Source organism: Chelonia mydas, chromosome 4 (genome assembly GCF_015237465.2).
Source record: "Chelonia mydas isolate rCheMyd1 chromosome 4, rCheMyd1.pri.v2, whole genome shotgun sequence".
Taxonomy (NCBI): Eukaryota; Metazoa; Chordata; order Testudines; family Cheloniidae; genus Chelonia; species Chelonia mydas.
This window is the reverse complement of record NC_057852.1, coordinates 40797417-40817851: the sequence shown is the minus strand read 5'-3', so window position 1 is coordinate 40817851 and position 20435 is coordinate 40797417. Positions and strand designations below refer to the sequence as shown.

The following is a 20435-nucleotide window of genomic DNA, read 5'->3' as shown; positions in this document are numbered from 1 at the left end:
TGTGTGTGGCGGGGGGATTGGATATATGATAGTCTACACTTGTATGATTAAATCCTGCTCAGTGTTTTTGCTACTGCATGTATATTAATCGTATCTTTTAAAATACAAAAGTTGGTGTATACAATATACTGTGTGTGTGTGTGTGTACTATTATACAGTATTTTGTATATTTATTATACAGTTAGATGTAATTTTGTAACAGCAGCTAAAGCGTTATTAGTTGAACCTTCAAATTTCATGTGAGCACATCAAAAATACTAAGCCAGTTTTCCAGTTAGGAGTCTCCTACTCTAGAACCCATGTGCATTTCTAACAAACCCAAAGAACGCATGGTGTGAGCAAGTGAACATGTGATTGTGAGAAGTGTGCGATGATGACAATGATGCATTCATCTCAAGGTGCACTTTCGCATCTATTACACATTTAGGTTTTTGTCTCAATTATGAGCTTTAGAAATACAGGTGGACTCCTATATTGTAGCTAAAAGGCCGTATCTGAGAGAAGCTGCGAAGGGCTTTTAAGTGACAATGGATGGGTCCTGCACCCATAGAACTAACAAACAGAAAATCATTCTAGAGTAGGGTGTTTTGAATAAAAGGAAGTGACTTTTGCGCTCGTGAAAAGTGCCAGATTGACAGCCCTGGAGACTGAACCCTTCTATTTATCCACAGAACAGGTACAGCACAGACAGCAGCACTGCAAGCTTCCCCACAGTGTCTCATCAATATGTCTCAACCCTGTTCTGGAGGAACCACCTATTGAGGTGAGAAGGTAGTTCAGTCTCTTCACGCCCAGTCAATCCTTGGCCTCGCTGCTGAGAATGTCACTAAGGATATCAACTAATGCTAATTATGATGTGAACCACTAAGAACCAGACTGAAATGATCAATTTATTTTACATAGCCATTTGAGGGTCATTCAGTGGCCTTTCTGCTATATGTGACTTAGGCTGGATTTGAGCTACAGACTGAGGTGAAAGCCTCTGTATCCCATTTTCAGTCATTGCACTGTCTGAGCCATGCAGTCTCAAGGCACCTTCTTAAAAGTCCCCCCCTCTCTCTTGTGGACATACACCAATAAATAGGTGTAAAGTAGCAAGGCTTTGTTCTTTAATAACAAAGGAATGTTTGAAAGAATAAGTATCTATGAATGAAAGAGTCCTGTGCTGATTTATTTATCTGATCATTGTTCTGGCTGTGGTTTTTGCAATCCACTACAGATGGCTATTAGTATACTGTAACATCTTGGTATTGCTAGCCATGAGAAAGGACATTTGGGTTAAAAATGAATGTGAGTATGTGACCCAAAAGGGCTACAGGCTGCACGTAAATAATTTCACTGCCCCTCTTTCCACCACTCTCCCACCCTGTTTGTGGAGTAGCTATGAATGTCCTATGACATTAGGGATTTCCCTGCCACGAGGAGAATATAGAGTGTGCATTTATATACCATATTCATGTTTACCCTCAGGCTATGAAATTCACTGTTTAATGAACATAATTTTATAAACCATAATCCGTGTGTGTGATAAAACACTTCCAGTCACTCCCCTTTCCCTTGGGGCACAATAGCTTTCAATTAAGATCCTTGTGAGCTAAATGCAGTATTTAGAAGCGGATTCTTTAAAACTTCCCTTTATCAGAAAATTATAGGCAATTTGGTTAGATAACATATTGTACAGCTTCATTTACTGGCAATAGTGGGATAGTACTTCATTACAATAAAAAACCAGAGGAAGTGATTTGAAATTTACAGATGTAGGATAAAAGCTGATTCTTTCACAAGCTCCAGAGATCAGCATCAGCAGCTGTGAAGTTTGTTTACAAGATTCAGCCAAGCTTAGCTTTCTGTCTTGTTTATGACTTTGAGGAGGCTATTTCAGCTATGGTGAATTTTTACTGAGGTAAGCAAGGCTCTCAGTACAATACTTCTGTCTTCTGTTTCAGATTAGCAAATGAAGCTGAGACTAGGGGATAGGTTCTAGATTTGAGAGATTTTATTTTGCTAAATTTTAAATTGGTGTCTTGAGAATAGGCAGATCAGCAGTGGGCTACGAGTAGACTGTAATTAACTGAGAAAATGTGCTTTTGAGGTGCACTTAATTTTGATGACGTTATGTATTATTTGGTGAAACGTCAAATTCTAGCTTGTAGCTTTCTTTCAAAATATAGATATTCTCTGTATGTGTACAGACTGACACAGACACACATGAGTGCTCGCTCGCACACACACACACACACACACCTTTTACGTAACAGAATTCCAAGGATTTGTGATGTACACCTATTTAATAGTTGCCAAGTTGTCTTGCAAAGTTCCACTTAAATGAAGCATGATGGTTATTTGAATCCTTTGTCACCTAGTATGCGGAACTGCCATGATGTCCCTTCTGAACTCAGCCTGCCAGCTACAATTATTGTAATAACACCTAATTGATTTCCCTGATCCTTCCCCCTGACTCATTCTCTTTCGTCTGCAGACCCACTCTGAAGAGAGACCATTCCAGTGTGAGGAATGCAAGGCTTTGTTCCGCACCCCATTCTCTCTGCAGAGACACCTACTAATACATAACAGTAAGTGTTAATTCAGAGAGGCAAAGGGCTTCATCAGTTCACATCACTGACTTGTGGGAGGAAATGCACTGTTACACAGTACAAAGTTAAAGGACATTCTCGTTCTGTCTTGCTCCCAAATACACTAAATTGTGTTCAATTATTATTATAAAAATTCAACCCACAAGAGCCAGGAAATTCAGTAAAGTCTGAAAGTTTATCCTTGACTCCTCTTGCTGCACAACATGGAGGCTACAGATAATCCAGTGTTGTTCCGAAGTCCTTTGACAAAGGACTCCTGCAGGTTCCAGATTAAGTTGTTGTATTATGCCCATTTATAGATGTGGAACTGAAACCCCGAGAACTGAATGACTTGCTCAAGGTCACATACAAAGTCTGTGTCAGAATTGAGAACCCATGCTATAGCTCCGAAGTCCCAGTCCAGACCCTTAGCCACAAACCAAATCTTTCTGTCAGCAGCATAAATGCCAGCAGACTGGACAAGTCCCTGTGTCTCCTTTAGCCCTCTTGGACCTGAATCTAGTCTTCTCAATCATTAAGAGACTTTGCCTTGCTTTGAGGTTTTGGGGTAGAGGTGCCCTCTTTACCTCTTCAGCAGAAGACAGGAGTTAGTCACTTGTGAGAGTCTTTATTTTTTTTATATTTTGTTAAATGAGTTAATTAAAAATACCTTTATAAGAGTATATGGAAATTTCTCATTATTTTACTAAGATCACTGTAGCTTTGAAAACAGCACTATTTTGGGGGGCAAACTTTTATTTACTGCAATTTAATATACCAGTGTTTTGTGCTAAGTGAATATGCATTAAAGAAATTCTTGGAACAATTTTTTTTTTTTTTTTAAGGCTTTCAAAGCTGCTCGGATCTATTTTTTCAGTGAGTACTTAAGTTTGTAGAATCTTGGTCTCCTGATAACCTTAGCCAGAGTGCTAAAAATCCTTATTCAGTGTGTATATATACACTCCACTGCATAGAAACCCCTTTTTTAAACACTAATTTAGGGACTGATCTAAAGCCCATTGAAATAATTGTTTTCCATTGACTTCAGTAGGCTTTGTCTCCCCTCACCTCCAAAATATCCCAAAGTAGTAGTGCACATTGAGTTACAGGCTCTTGCGAATCTCTATTTAAAATATATCTTTTTTTGTTCTTTCAAATTCCCAGAGCTCAAAAATTCTTTTTGTTTTGTGCTTTAAACATCTTCGGAGGGGGGAGGATAAAACACACTTTTATGCCAATTTTAATTTAAAACAATTTTCCGACGCCTGGCCTCAGGACCAACACGAACTATATAGAATATATAAAAAAGCATAAAGCAAACTTTTTACAGTTGTTACAACCTCCCCTCTTCCTGTATAGTTCCGTATAACAGAAGTGCAGACAGACCCTTAGCAAAGTGAAAGTCATCACTATCCTGTACTGAGTAAGAAATAGTTGAAATACAAGATAGTGGTTAAAACAAGGGTCCCTGCTGTTGTAAGAGCAGTGCTTGTGTTCCAGGTAAAGAACATTAAAACTCCACCCCTTCTGACCTCATCCTGAGATTGACTATTGCTATGGTCATGATCATGAGCCTGCCATTTATTTAATAACTCAAAAATAACTGAGAATCATAGGCATTGTCATACTAGAGCAGACCAGTGGTCCCTCTTCCAGCATTGAACTATATGAGCTGCTTCCGAGGAAAGAATAAAACAAAACAAAATCCAAGTAATGCTAGTCCAGTTTGACAACGCGGTGTCATCGGGAAGGAATTGTGTGGGAAACTTCTTCACCACTGAGCAGTAAATTCAGGAAAGCATGGAAAACTCAGAATTCAGGCTTAACCTCCCTCATAAATTCCATCTGAAATCAGTATGTAAATTATATACAGTGTTGTTACTTTAAAAGTGGGGTGCTCTGCAGGCAACGGTATCGATCATACTTAAACCTTTTAAAAATAATGTTATATTAGCACAAAAATAAATATATTTAATAAAAGAATGCCTGAAAGTGCGATTCCACTCTGAAAAGTGGATCTATGAAAAATGGTATCATGGAGTTTGATTTTTTTTTTTCGGTCTTTCAGGATTCCAGATCAAATGTGTTTAGTTTAGAGGTAAAAGACTTCCACCTTTCCCCAACTGCCAGCTCTGCAAATTCAATCTGGGATCTAAAAGTAAAGCTGAGTTCATCCCTATTCTTGCATATCCCTGCAAGATGACTAGGTCCTGCATGCTAAATTATCAGGGTGGATTTGATTTAAATCACTAGTCAGGGGAAGACTCGATTTTAATCATGGATTTCTACATAAAAGTGCATTCTTGTTGGTTGTTATAACCTTAATACATTTTCTTCACAACTCAAATAGATGTAGGTTTCATTTTTAGAAGGTACACACTATACATTTTTTAAGTGATTTATTTTGAAAACTTTTCAGGTTAGGTTTTACAGCTATATCAGAAAATGTATGATTGTTTGGTTATTTCATTTACCAAAAGGTAATTGAAGCAGATATTTATGAAGTCATTGGGAGGTGAACTATCTCCAATTCAACAGGTTAATCATTAATATTTGGACGATTTTTCTTGCCATGCTGTATTAGGAGGAGAACATCACCAGACAGACATTTAAATTCTTTTATTTAACTAAAACAACAACATTATGTAGTCTGGATCTTTTTTCTTCAAAGCAAACATACAATATTTTAACAAAACAAGCATATGAATTTTTGAATTTAGTTAAACATTCAAGTTTTTTAAAATCAGGTTTGTTTTTGTTAAAATTGTTTTTAACTAAAACAGTTAAATAAAATATTTAAAAAAAAATTAAAAGTTGACTATGTCAGCCAGGTCAACATGAGAAACTTAAAATATTGGCTTCTGCAGCTAACTCAGTTGTCTTCACCTTCACTTTCCTGTTTGTTCATAATCTGGAAAAGAGAAACAAGCTTTCCTGCTTTTTCAGGTCCCAAACGATTTCTCAATTTGGAATGAATTAGTCCAAAGGAAGAAAATATTCTTTCTACGCCGGCAGAAGAAGCTACTGCTGTTAAAAAAGAGATTATCACTTCAACAGTCTCTGAATCCAAGTGCTTAAGTGACTTCCACCGGTTCACTGGTGTGACTTCCTTTAAAACATCATCAGCAAACATATATTTCTTGAATCGTTCACGCTGAGCTCTGAAGTTTATTATAGTTGGCATTATGGAGGGATGATTGCTGGATGTCCATGTCATAGCCAGCTCCTCTTCTTCAGCAGTTAAGGTTTGACCCTGGTACCGAGTATTGAGAATATTTGGAAGAAAATGAGCTGGAGATCATGCTTGTCCCATTCATTTTTTTTAATGCTTGTAATTTAACTCTGTCATTGCATATTTCTCTTTTTAAGATCTCACTCAGTTCCTTTCAAATTTCAACAGCGTCAGTAACAAAAAAGCTATTTCCCTGCATTTTGTTCAAGGCTACAGAAGTAGTCTTCAGGGTACTCAGCATGTGTTCAACATTTCTCTTAAGCCCAATGTTGAGAACTTTGGCTGTGACAGTGCCATCTATTTTTTCATGATTTTCTTCACAAACAATTTTATTCACAAACAATTTTTTTCACAATTTTGTTCATCAGATTAGGCCAGTTCTTGATATAGTGCTCCAAACAGTCCACTACTGCAGTCCATCGCATGTCTTGTAGGAGAGTTAGCTTGGTTCCTCCCACTTTTTTTCAGAGCAGCTGCTGCAAAGTGGTTGTTACAGAAGTATTTTGCACTTTCAAACAACATTAGCCTTTATTTCTGGAACACTGAAGTCTTTGGCTAGGAGGTGCATCAAATGAGCACAGCAACCATATGTTATTAGCTTGTGACTCTCTTCTAAATAATTTCTTCTTACATCTTGGATACATGGACCAAGCTGTGTATTAGACATTTGAATTTTTTTCACAGTTTGTTATAGCTTTTACTGCTACTTCTTGTAAGTATTTTGCCAAGTGTGCATTTCCTGATGTATCAATTGTTTCTGTAAGGAAAACATTCCCTTATTCTGTTGTCACACAACCACATACAATAGGATCATTGTGGACATTGCTCCACCCATCAAGATTCAGGTTAACAATTTTACCCTCTAGACCTTTTGCACACTGCTCAATTTCTCTTTCATACACTTTATCCAGCAATTTGCCTGTGACGTCTGCTCTGTTGGGTGGACTGTATCCTGGTCTTAATGACTGAACCATGTTAATGAAGTGTGGGTTCTCAATCATACAGAAAGGAGAGTTTGTTGCATAAATGAACCGGGCAATTTTTTCATCAATTACCTCTTTTTGTAATCTGCTGGTTCTTATCACAAAGTTATCCAAGGTTGTTCTTGGATGATGGAGATTTTTTTTTTCTTTTTGCTACAGGTGATATACTGTGGCTATGTGACATACATGATGTGACTGAAACGCTATCATTAAGAGATAACTCTGAAACTATGGAAAATTATGGTGATCTTGAAGGTGGATAGTCTTCAGAATCCTGTATGTTGAGGATGGATTCTCCTAAACAAAATAAGTCAATGCAGTATTATTACCATACTGCTCATTTAGTATTACTCATTGCGTTCACTGACACTCAGTACTACTTTAAAAGTGAAATTGTAAAAGGGAGATGTGCCTGTTTCAGCTATTTATTTTTATCACAGCTGCATCTAAAATGATAGTACCGTAGAATAACAACTATATTTTTTGGTCAAACATGAGAATTCAAGAATAGTCCAGAAGGAAGACAGGCAGTCCTTAAGAAACAAGTATGAAATAAAAAAGTTTACCATCCTGAAGATCCTGCATGTTCAGACCTGTTCCTTTCATCATCTTCAACACAGCTTTCTCCTGAGAAGGAACACTTCTCATGATGTTTCATTTGGGCATCCAGGCCTTGCATTTCTTTGTTGCACTGTTTGCATTTTGCACACATGCCTGTCTTACACACAGGTAGAAGAACGTCATTAAAATATTCCAAAACGGGGTCTCTTTTACGGCCTGCTGCCCTTATAGGTTTTCCTTTCTAGTGAGAGAATGGTATGGTAGATCTCAAATCAATGAAGGCTACACTCAGAAAGACCTCAAGACTTCTGGAATATGTTGCTCAAACAGTTTCATTTTTGTTCTTACTGCCTGTCCCTCCCTTCTCACATTTATCTCCAGACTTCTCCTCCTTGTCCAGATCCCCCACAATCTTCTATTCATTGAACTTTTTGAAACTTTGCACTTTTAGAGAGAGGTAAGGGATTGACTTTGTGTGCACAAATTTGCAGAGGGACAATAGGGTTGAGGTCTGTTATTTCTCACCTCTATGTATTATTTATTTATTTTATTTAAAAACATTTTTGCCATTAACAAGCATGTTCTCTCTGGAGACACAAATCCACAGTTTGAGAACTGCAAAACTAAGCATCTCTGATGGTATCTTGTAGACTGAGCACTGAGTCTCATTGGGTAGATAGAAAGATTAATCTAAATAATCTGTATAGAAGCCCCTGGAGGCCCCATAGGATCTCATTTATAAAACTTTTCTTAAACATTACATTACTGTATTGTCTCATACTATAGAATTAGAATTTATAATCCCTATTCCATGATGAGATATCTTTGAGCTATAATGTATCTTAATGAAAACTATCTTTAGATTGGATTTTTTTGATAAAATGCTTTTTGAGGAAAAAGCCTATTTAAATAAAAAACATCCAATTTTTTTTTAAAACTCATTGATTTTTATTCACCCTGTAAATTATGCTGTCACTAACACTTGTGCAACCATTCTGACTTCAACAGATTTACACCAATGTAATTTATAGAATTTAGTAACGATTCTGTTGATAATACATGAGAAGGAATATAATCCATGCTATGCTCCTCAGAGCCAACGAGAATTAATATCAGTGAACACTTACTTTGGTTGCTAAAGCAAGCAGGTAGGACTCTACATACATACATACATAGGAAGATCCACTGAGCATACTCACTTTCCAGAGTAGAAAACTACACTTGTAAATACCTAATAATAATAATAAAAAATTAAAAAGCTCTTGCTACTGTGTCCAGCAGCAGAATTTGTAGGAGTGAAAGTTGGGGAATGCTTCTCTCCAAAAAACAAGATGAGGCCTATGCTCCTTATAATCTGTACCAGAAGGAGAGCACAGAAATGGGGAGAGCAAAGCCCATGAGGTGTGAGTCCCATGTAAGCCATTCAACATGATCAGTACATCTTGGGGAAAGACATTTTTGGGTATATTATAACCGTGCTCCATTGGTTTCCTGTTTTGCTTTTGGATGCAATTATAGGTACAGATTTTGCATGGTAAAGCTCTGTGCAGTTTGGGTTCTAGCTGTGTGAGAAACACTCCCCTCCCTGTGCACTGTCACAAGAAAGTAAGATGCATTTTCACTTTTATTCTCTAGCTTTTTCTGGGTTAAAGGCAGAAAATCCTGATTAGTATGTTTGTTTTTAATTTTAAAGTTGACTTCCCCTCAATCCAACAGAGCCAACGTCTATTGACTTGAAAATAGAGAATGGAAATACTTTCCCCATTTTGTATGTATGAAGTGACTTTTTTTTTTAATAGCTCTAGAGCATAAGTAGTAGGTGGAAGAAATTTTGGCTCAGAGAGAGTTCCTAGCCTGCAGACCTGCTTTACAGTAGTCTAGTGAAAATCGTTTGTGATTTATCAAAGTAATGAGGGGTAATACTTTGTGTACTGTAAAAGAAAATACTATGCACAGTGGATTTTGTAATGCAAATATTTAGTAGGAGATTTTCAAATGTACCTAAGGGATTTAGGTGCATAAGTCCGATTTGAAAATCAGTTATACTAGTGCTCCTAAGTCCTGTAGGGGCTTTTGAAAATCTCCTCCATGACTGTCTACCAATGTTCTATTGCTTTGGTGCAGGAGTATGTTGGTTAGGAAAGTTTTCCTGTGTCTTCCATGATTAATGAAGGTGTGTTGTGAGGATAAATTGATTAATAAAGTAGAGAAAAGCCTATTTAAAAAAAAGGGAAAAATTCCCTATTCAGTACACTGTTTGGATGGCATGCAGTTAATGAAGTATGGGGCCACACACTGAATAATGAGGCTTAGAAGAAATTATTGAATAGCTTCTTTGTTCGCTGAGCGCTATCCATCTTGTACATTCTGGCTCTTACCCTGCATAACACTTAAAAATATGTGCTTAACTTTAAGCTTGTTAGTAGACCCATTGACTTCTGTGTGTTTAAGTGCTTTACTGGATTGAGGTGAGTACATAGCACCTTACAGGATCCATTAATGTCTTTTGGAAAAAAAATAGTATATAGTCTATGCAATTAAAGACTTGACTGTATCATAAAAGTGTGCACACAAGGGGACAGAGTTAAGGTTGTGTCCACAGCCTCAGTTTTGGCATTTCTAACTTTTGGGTGCTTCACTTTAGAACCTTAAAAGAACATTAAAACATTTTTAAAATGGAATTGTATTTGTTAGAATTGTTATAACATTGTGGAAATACAGAACTGAAGCTGACTGTAGTGATTACATTTAAATGTTTTCAGTATTTTTTTCTTTAATGAAGCAGTAAGAGCTTGCAAATTACTTTAATCAGAATGTTAATTGACTTTACTTGCACGTAACACAGGTTGATGTTACTAAAGGAAAGGGATTCCAAAAGAGACATCAGGCCACGAGTTTTAAAGGTAGAGAATGAAGAATTTCATTCAATATTTTGGTGCAGTTTTGGTGTAAAATCTTGTCTTCATTTGCCTCGGACGATGCTGCTTTTGCTCCCAACTGCAAAGTGAATACATTTTTAACGATTGATGTTATTGGAAAGAGAAACTGAGGTTCTGTAAGTTGAAGGATGCCCAAGTGTACTTGCTGAACCATTAAAAGAAGTTCTAATCTTTATTGGCTCTATGGGTTGGATAATGCTGCTTACCAGAAGAGAATGGGTACAAGATCTACTTCCATGACAGAGTCTGTTATGAGGGAGGAAAAATTTGCTAATGGAAAAATGAAATGTTTCATTTATAATAGTTACATCTTTAAATAGCAATGTCAGTGGAGAGGTGGGTTAATTTGGTGTCAGAAAGGTAAAGTTATGCGATAAGGAAATGAGTATTTCAGCACCATTGGCATGTACTATCAGAGTGGTCTTTACCCAAAGGCCATGGAAGTAAATGGGAGACTTTCCATTCATTGGCCTTTGGACTTAGCCCAGAATGCACAAGGAAAACGGAACCTAGTGGAACTGAGATGGCTGTATTGTCTAATAAGTGGTATTGAGAAAGTATCCTTGCCAGGGTTCAGGAGCCTGCAGATCAAAAAACTGGATTGGGAAGTAGGAGTTCCAGGGGATGATGACTTCCTTTGCCTTTCTTTTCACTTTGACTGCTCTTTGTTTTTTATGCAAATGCATGGAAATTATTTCAGGACAGATGCGCCTTGATTTCCTGTTTTTACCAAGATTTTGTGGGCCTATAGATGTTTTAAGTATGATGGGTTTCTGAATGAATTTCATTTTATAGCTCAATACGTAGTAATATACTCAGTAGGAACCTGAAATTCACTTCTATATTTAAGGTAATAAGAACAGTCAGATTTTGTAACTGTTTATCTCCAGTTTCACCACCTTGGATTTTTTTTATCAAAAATTCTGTGTAGATTTTCATAATATGATACTTCCTCTCCTTTATTTTATTTGCTTTGATGACAATTAAAATATCATCACCGGCATCTGAGTTAGCATTCATGGAAATGAATGAGGCTGTTCTAATCTCAAAGCTATTGTTAAGGATTCTTTGCAAACTCAAGCAGGCTTCTCTGCATCAGTTATATAACTTAATATTTTGAAATTTTTCTTTGCGACAGTAATAGCTAGAGACTTATGGTGTTGGGCATGCTGATTTTCAGACTAGATATAAACCAAAAGGTCCTGACCATGTGTTGTCATTCAAAATCATACAGTTTCGGCAAGGGTAGAGAGGTTAATCCCAACTTCCTGGCTAAATTATTTGGGTGATTACATTCTGCTTTCTTAAATAGAAATTTATATTGGATATGGTGTTCTTTCAGTTTTTGTTCCAGGGAGATATGTCAGTACAATTTCCTCCATGTGGCAGATTTGTGCACTGTGTTCCCTTTCTCAAGGGATTAGAGAGTTAACATGATTCCTGATGTTAGCTGGTGTGTTTACACCTTGCTTTTCTATTTTATAAGGTGAGAGGACCTTCAAGTGTGATCACTGTGATGCTACCTTCAAAAGGAAGGACACGTTAAATGTTCACATCCAAGTTGTGCATGATGGACATAAGAAATATAAATGTGATCTGTGTGACAAAGCCTTTGTTACACCTTCAGTGCTTAAGAGTCATAAAAAAGTGAGTATAATCAACTCCACTGAATTTTCATTCATTTCCTTGTTTGTTTACCCTCAAGACTGTGACTAAACATAATATCCCTCAATGTTCCTGTATGGTGTTTTTTTTCAGTTAAAAGTTATCATTTATTGTTAACGAGAACAAACATAATGTTTGCTTATTTCAATACTGGGGTTGCTGGTGGCATCCAGAGTCTAGAAGGTTCATAGGTAAAAGTCCTTTCTAAACACTCCAGCATTGGGTGTGTTGCAGAGGTGACTTGTTGCACTGCTCTTACAGCACTCCTATCTACCAGTCCATAGAGCGGCATTGGTGTCAGCTTTAGAAGAGGCCACTTGCTCACCTTCCTGGCCAGAGGTAAGGTGTCAACTTAAGTAGATGTTACTAGGAGTGAATGTGGAGAAAATAACTGAACAAAATGACCAGCCATAATAAATGGTCTCCAGTGCTGCCACCAAATGTAGAATAGGAGAGAATCTGCTAAAAAACATTGTGTATGTATTCTTAACTTGACAGTTTGAATTGGCACCCACACGCTTGTGTATATGTATGTATAAAACACAAACCTTTATAACTTTGTTTTATAGATTAACAGCAAAACCAAGTGTAATTGTGGTATTTATGTACAGCAATTTAACCGTGAGACTATGTGAAGCACTGATTATTTACATTATAATTAGGTTCCTACCAAATTCACAGTCCATTGTGGTCAATTTCACGGTGCTAGGATTTTTAAAATAGTAAATGTCATGATTTCAGCTATTTAAATCTGAAATTTCACGGTGTTGTAATTGTAGGGGTCCTGACCTAAAAAGGAGTTGAGGGGGAGGCTGTCACAAGGTAATTGTAGGGGGAGGTTGCGGTACTGCTACCCTTTCTTCTGCGCTGCTGCTGGCAGTGGCGCTGCCTTCAGAGCTGGGCAGCTGGAGAACAGCTGGCCGGGAGCCCAGCTCTGAAGGCGGAGTCACCACCAGTAGCAGCACAGAAGTAAGGGTGGCATGGTATGGTATGGCCACCCTTACTTCTGCGCTGCTGCCTGCAGTGCTGGGGTCTCATTCAGTAGCTGCCGCTCTCCAGCTCCCCAGCTCTGAAGGCAGCACAGAAGTAAGGGTGGCAATTCCACAATCCCCCTAAAATAACCTTGTGACCCCTCCGCCCCCCGCAACTCCCTTTTGGGTCAGGACCCCCAGTTTGAGAAACGCTGGTCTCTCCCATGAAATCTGTATAGTATAGGGTAAAAGCACACAAAAGACCAGATTTCACAAGCGAGAGACCAGATTTCACGGTCTGTGACGTGTTTTTCATGTCTGTGAGTTCGGTAGGGCCCTAATTATCATGCTAGTGAGTTCAGCATTGAGGATGCGTATACAAACTAATTACAAAAGGGAATTTAAAGTTTGTTGCCACTCTGTCCTTATGTTGTCTTATAATCAGTGCTTGTGTATATGTTAGCACACACCCTTCAGCCCACCTCAGAGCCTGGGCTTGATCTCAGACCTCTGAATTCTTGAACATAGTGGATTGCATCATCATCTTAGCTTTGTATGGCACCAAGCACGCAGTCACAGATTACAAATAGTAAAGGGGCCAGTTAAGGATAGAATGGATTTTTTTTGGTGGTTTTTTTTTTGTTTGTGTTTTTTACAGTTTTAACCTTTTCTTAAATAATTTAAGTGCATTGATGATCTCCATTTGTTTAATTTACTGGTATCTGTTTTGCAGTCACAGTTATCTCATTTACTCACATTTAAATACATATTGTATTACTATTTCATATTTAATATTTATATTAAAATATTTAAAATTTATATTACAATAGTGCATAGATGAGAAAATAGTATTTTTTAATAGTTACCTTTGATGGACGTAGTGGCAAAATCATCTGAACCTTTACTACACTATAGCTTCCACATTGCTAATACCGATGAAGAATTAGGGTTAATAAAATTGGCTTGTTAACACAAAGCCAGAAAGCGGTACTGAGAGAAAGCTGCACTAGAAAAACACATCTCTCGGGTGGGACACTTGTGAAAACTAGTAGATGATGGGTATCTTATATTTAAGCTTTTCAACAGAGCTGGGGGTGGGGAGTTTGGAGAGTTCCTGTTCTTTTTCCACATTTTATCTTTGTTTAGTTCTTCCTCTTGTATCTGGTTCCATCTTCTTTCTGCTCCATCTTCCCTCTTTTGGGGATGTGCAAAGGACAGGGTGTAGGCAGTTGGCCTAATGGTCCTGGCTGGGCTGGTATTCACAAGTCAAAGATGGCCACAAAGTGTAGTCAGCAAGCAGGGATCAGAGTAATCACTAGAGCCAGGATTGATCAGTGAGAGTCAGGGTTAGGGTCAGGCTGGGTCAGAGACTGGAGATCAGAAAGCAAGGTGAGATCTGAAGTCACAATAGGCCAGAAGTCTGTGCTGCTGTCCGGACAACTTCCTGGGAAACCTCCAGGGTTAAATAGCGGGCATGGGCCAATCAGAAGGCCACAAGATGCTATCACTAGATCTCCTTTAGGCTCCGCAGGAAGTACCACCCAATCTCCACAGTGTTCCTCAGACGTGGCTCTGTATGACCTCCTGCTGGCAATGTGGGAATGTCAGCTGTCCCAGGCTCTGCAAACTTGGGTTCTAGTTCCTAAAGAGTCACATCCTGTGAGGATCCATGGATGTGCCTATCAAACATTAAAAACTTTGGCCAGCCGTGCCCCCTCAAGAAAATGGATGCTAGATTTTTCTGAAAAAACATTAACCAATTTCACCCAGTGCTGAATAGTGTAGTGTGTGTGTATGCTTTTTTATGCTTTTGTGTTAATGCTGGTTTATAGTCAGGTGGTTATGATGACTAAATGAAGCACGGTTGCTGAAAGCTTCACTTGTAATTTACTGTTTTAGAGCAGATTAAAATAGTAGAATAAGATATTAATTCTTCAGTACAATGATGATCTGCTCTTCCTCCGACAAAGATCATCATGCTCATCAAATGGCTACTTAATTAGATTTTTGTTTGAAACCACACTACTTTGAAATACCACAACCAAATGGATTGCTTTCAATATCTCCGATTGATTTTTAATTAGTAATGATATGTTGAGTAAACAAAGTAAATTAAAATTGTGATCTTCTAGTCAAGAAAATCAAGTTCATATTATTGTGGTTAAGAATAAATATATAGATTGTAAAACCGTGTGTAAAATCTAAAAATAATCTAAGTAGTTTTTTCCATTTTTTTTCTTTCCATTTTAATGAATGAGACCGAAAATGTGTGGAAAAAGAATTTGTGACCTCTCTCATTTACCATGTATCATCAGGGTTGTGTGTGATTTGTTTTGTTTTGGTTTTTTGAGAGTACAGGAAAAAATTATTTTTAAAATAAGATTTTCATGGAATGCTACAAAAATAGCAGACTGCACCTATAAAAAGATGGGCCTAAGAGGGTTATAGGAATAGTTTATGCTGCCACTGTCCAATCCTTTATGCATGTAGTCGTTCAGCAGACTGGAAACCCTGATCCCTTTATAGGTACTGTTTAATTGCATAGAGAGTTTGAGGGTAGATCAAAGTTAAGCTACTTTATTCTCTCTAACATATGCTATTATGTTTAAATGTATGGAAATAATTTCTAAAAGGAAGAATATTATAAATAATAAATATTTAATACTTTAAATCTATTAATTTATTAGCTTATTAAATTAATATACTTTATATTATATCATAAATATTATTTATGTAAACTAAATCTAAGGAACAAATAGAAGGGTCTTTAAAAAAGCACTTCTGGGGACACTATTTACCTAAAACACAGCGCGCATATGTTTATAGCTGTAGCTATGAAAATGCAAACTTGCCCTTAACACTGTCAAAACATAAGGGAGGAAATAAGTTTATTCCTATTAATTATACACACTGCTAGAAGTTTCTTGGGATAACCTGACCAATCCATTTCTTCCCTTAATCAGCCCGTGCTTCTACTATTATACTTGGAAAGAATGTAACTCCTTGATATGCTCAGTAGGACTGATGAATGATGGAACTCCAGTCCCACTTCCAGAAAGTGACTTCTGAGTTTCAGGTTCTCAAAAAACCCAGTGTCATCACATCTTTTCTTTAGCTGTAGGCAAATGCTGTGTCTCAGTTGCTGTCTTTTTCTCCTGGTTTCTTCCTGTCTGTTACCCAAGCAGAACCTCAGACTTGCAGTTCTGTCTTGGCAAAACAATGTCATCATTCAGAATGTTCTTTAATATGTAGGTCTTTTCCCCTTCACAGAGCATTATGCCAGCTCTTTTTCTTTAATTTTGTACATCTGCAGTACTGGCTAGAGCGAGGCATGTTGTAAGCATTTATTCGTGTAGACCTTCCTTGTCACTTCTGTGTATGGCCTACAACATCTCTGCTTTCCAGTTATAAGCAGTTTTCAGATGAAGATGGACATCCTGCAAACTATGGAATGGCTTTGTTTTGTGTAACTAATTCTCTTTGAAGACTAGAAAAAGCTGCCAAACTCCTTTTCACCCGTGACTAGTCTCAGACACGGTTTGAACACAGGAGTCCAAAGGTGAATAGCTAGTGTAGAAATACATTGTGCTTCTTAGCTATTCCTTTCTTATGTCTATTGTAACTGTTTACAAATGATCAGTCATTTCTTTATTAAGGGCCCCATGCAGCAAGATGCTGAACCACTTAACTGCCATTGGAACGAGTAGGAGACAAGGCTACTAAACAAATCTCAGGATCATGGCCTAAAAAGATGCCTTTGTGACTGTTTTTGAAGCTTTTGGTTTATTTTCTATTAATTTTTCTATTACAAGATTAACTTTAATTTCAAATGCATCTCTTCAACACTGATCTGAAGTCCTTTATTAAGTCTTTTTGCAGGCAAATCTCCTATTGATGTTCATAGGAGCTTTGCATGTGTAAAGCCTGAGAAGTGACTTCAGAATCAGACTCTACTGTATAGTATGTATCTTTCTGTTTTTAAGTTTGTTATGCCTTCATTTTAAAATAGCTGAGATGGCAAGTAGTATAGAATTCTGATCCCCACACTAATATGGTTTGTGGAAAAAATGGAAAATGTTAAGGATGTAAATACATCATACAAAATATCTCAGGTACTTACAGATAATGGCATCTGTTTCTTTTAATTGCTTTTAACTGAATTTCTGAAGCTACAAAAACATTTCAGAGATGTGCTAATGATGACAGAATTTAATTAATCTTAGTTTTTATCTTTTCAAAGTTTGAATGAAATGGTAATATTTGCTCCTTCTTTGATGAATATGAATCTATGCTGGTATGTTTGTGCATGTAGATTTGAATCTGTATAATTTATCTAAGAACTCTGATACTAACTATACAGTGATCAGTGTCATAAGAATACTTATATAGGTTGCACATACACACCTTTTATATATTTGTGTGTTTTGTGTATGTATGTGTGTATATGTATGTATGTATATATATCTGTATAATGTGCACACAGAGACATAATTATATATGAGTCAACATTTTGAAAAATGGCTTCTAATTTTGTGGACATAATCATATGTCCCTCCTCAAAAGATACAGTTTGTGGTTGCAAAATGCAGTTGCTTTGTGTGCAAATCTGAGAGATGTCTGTCTGTTCAGCTTGTGCTCATGCAGATGTTTGAAGTAATTGTGTGTTTTATGGGTGCAGTTAACAGTAATGAAAACTGTAGGTACAAATTTACAGCATTGATGTCTGATGGAAGATATTTCTCATAATCTGCATATAACATTTGTTTTAAAAGCACATTAAATCCTTTATTTGAGAAATATAAATACTATTGTCAAACCGAGGTCACTGGATGATGATTTTTGTGTGTGCAACGTTGGTCTAATTATGCAGGGGAAAATCCTGAAGGATCTACCAAGTGGTAGCCAGTAAAACACCATATAAGATTTTAAGAGCTTACATAATAATTAGACATGTACTAAGCCCGTTGTCTAAAGGTACCTTCCCGCAGCCCCTTGCACTTTGAGGAAATTCAGATCTGAATCTAGATCCAAACTTAAGCCCATCTCTAATAATAACTTTGTAACTGTTACCAGGTGAATAAAGTCCTTGTGACAGCTGTATATCACTTTACACTATAGCCATGACCTTAAGGCCCAATGTCCCCAAAGAGAACTGTTGTCCTAACTATAAATCCCCCCATCCAAACTAGTCCTTTACCTTCTGAAGAACTGGGTTGATCTGAAAGAGTGTCTGTCTTACTGTTATCACTAAGTATTCTGTGTATCATAAAATAGAAAATTGTATAAGAGTCAAACAGCCAAATTCTAAAGTTTTAGCTTAGTCCTCACTCCAGCAAATATTCCTTTGAAGTCAATGGAGTTTTGCTGCAGTAAGGACTGAGTGAGAACTTCAGGGCATGTGACCCGTAATTTTAACAGTTTTTATTGTTAAGACAATTATTAAAAACGCACTCTCATTTTAACCCCAGATGACACGAAGAAGTTAAATGTAAGAAGCCAAGTAAGTCCCAAAGAAGGGACTTATTGTTCTTTATTTTTCTTTTCATCCACATGTATTAGTCACACAAACTTGAATGGAGAATTGATCTATAGTGTATCTAAGATCCAGATTGCAGGGTTTGGGTTCTTTTTAATGCTTTCCTATTAATTTTCTCTTTTTTCCTTGTTAAGAGATCCTGCTAAGGATGAATCATAAGATCTGAGGATCATAAATATTAAATAAATACCAGACTTTAAACGTATTCCTAAAAATATTTGTTTTTTAACTAAACACCAGATAATTAGTTTTTATTTTAAAAAATGAGAAGTACCTATCCTTTATCCCATTGGTCTCTTTGGTTCGTTCTCTATTGTAACCACTACCATTTTGAGCTGCTATTACAAATAAGACTGGCCATGTATTTGAGCAACCAAGAACTCCTGCGGAAGTTACGTATTGCTTCAGGGAATACTGTGATTTTTTTTGGTTGTTCTGAATGAATTAGTAGTTGTCTATCTGGACTCCCCCAATGTTGCCATAGAAGATATATAAAACTTCTAAACAACCTTATCCTAATCAAGATGGATTTAACATTCATATCCCTGGCGCCATGGAGAGAAAAGTGCGTGTTTGTTGGATTTTGAAATTGTATCCCATTTACTTTAACTTCGACTACAGTATAATGCATACCATGTGAGTTAAGGTATTTACTGAAGAATAAAGAATGTATAACTTTATAATGGCTGAGGATTTTTCAATCAAAATGAGAATTAATTTTCTGACCTGCGAAGAATTAAATGCAAAGTTTTAAAAACTGAATTTGTCAGTGGGATGAATGGTTTAGTAATCTTACCTCTGCTGTCCCATTTGAAATACAGTCAGTAATCCTAAATGAAGAATGTTAATGTTTTCAAACAACTCCCCAGAGAAGGGTAGACACCATCCTGTGTGTATACAATTCAGTAGACTGATAAATCTTTATTCAGAAAAGAAGGCTAGAGGTAGCCCTGAGATGGGAGTTGCTGTTTCTCAGTGTTGAGGTTATTCGTAAGATAACATGGTGGTGATCACATTGTAACTGTTAGGTAGAATCCCTTTTAATTCCAACAAGCTTCACAATATATGTTCAAATATTTCAGCCTTTCATTGTGGGAAGAGAATCAGTTTGAGCTTATTGAATGTTTTCTGCTTTTTCACAATCAATATTTTGATGTTACCTTTTATTTTTGTATTGAAAACATTTTTGTCTAGATAATCCTGATATCATGCGTAGTAAATACACAGTTTAGACGCAAGTACAGTCAAATAACTTCAAGTGACTGTAATTGTTACCGTCAATAATTGATAAAGTAACAAATGAAATAGGGGCCAGATTTTGACATCCTTACTGTCTTTGAGTAGTACCTTCCACCATGAGTAGTCACGTTCAGTAAATGTGCTTAGGTGTGGAATAAGTTGCTGTTCAATGTAAATCAATCTGTGCTGTTAGTTTCAGCAACATAGAATGTTTAGAACCAAATGGGAGAGCATCTTCTCCAGGTTAGTTTGAGCTACACTGTTAGACCCCAGTTAAGGAAAATATCCATATTAACATTAAGCACATACTTAAGCACGTGCTTAAAATGCTTTCCTGAACTGGGGCCTCAGAGCAATATGTGAAAATCTGCAAGAATCCACGCCCACAGCTTTCACTGCAAAGCGGTCCTTTCGTTACCTTTATGTTCAGGGTGGTAGTTTTGTTCCTTCAGAATAGCTGTACAATATGCCAGTATGACTTTCTAGTCATTAAAGGGCCAATTATGCAAAGGTACTGAACACTACCTCTAAAATACTGAATGCTCTTAGTTCCCATTGAAGTCAGTGAAAGTTGCAAATGCTCAGTACATCACTCAAGATTGGTTTTTATAGTTGATAGGTAAAGGTATTGGCCAGTAAGCACAGTCTTAACTTTCTGATCCAACTGTGTTTCTATGCTGATGCATTTGATAAGCTGAGCTATGTCAACATTATATATCTCAGTAAGGCTTTTAAT

The 20435-nt window shown here is 37.0% G+C and overlaps 1 protein-coding gene across 6 annotated transcripts in view; it reads left to right on the top strand.

Annotated features, from left to right (window-relative positions):
* Window positions 1-20435, top strand: part of PRDM5 (PR/SET domain 5) — a 141585-nt gene that overhangs the window by 58734 nt on the left and 62416 nt on the right. For 4 of the 6 annotated variants that reach the window (XM_043545538.1, XM_043545536.1, XM_043545535.1 and 1 more), the window contains 3 exons: window positions 2480-2573; window positions 11775-11935; window positions 12215-12292. In XM_043545538.1, coding sequence (XP_043401473.1) covers window positions 2480-2573; window positions 11775-11935; window positions 12215-12292 — 333 coding nt within the window. The remainder of the gene's footprint in view (window positions 1-2479; window positions 2574-11774; window positions 11936-12214; window positions 12293-20435) is intronic. The other 2 variants (XM_043545539.1, XM_043545537.1) reach the window with 1 other exon arrangement.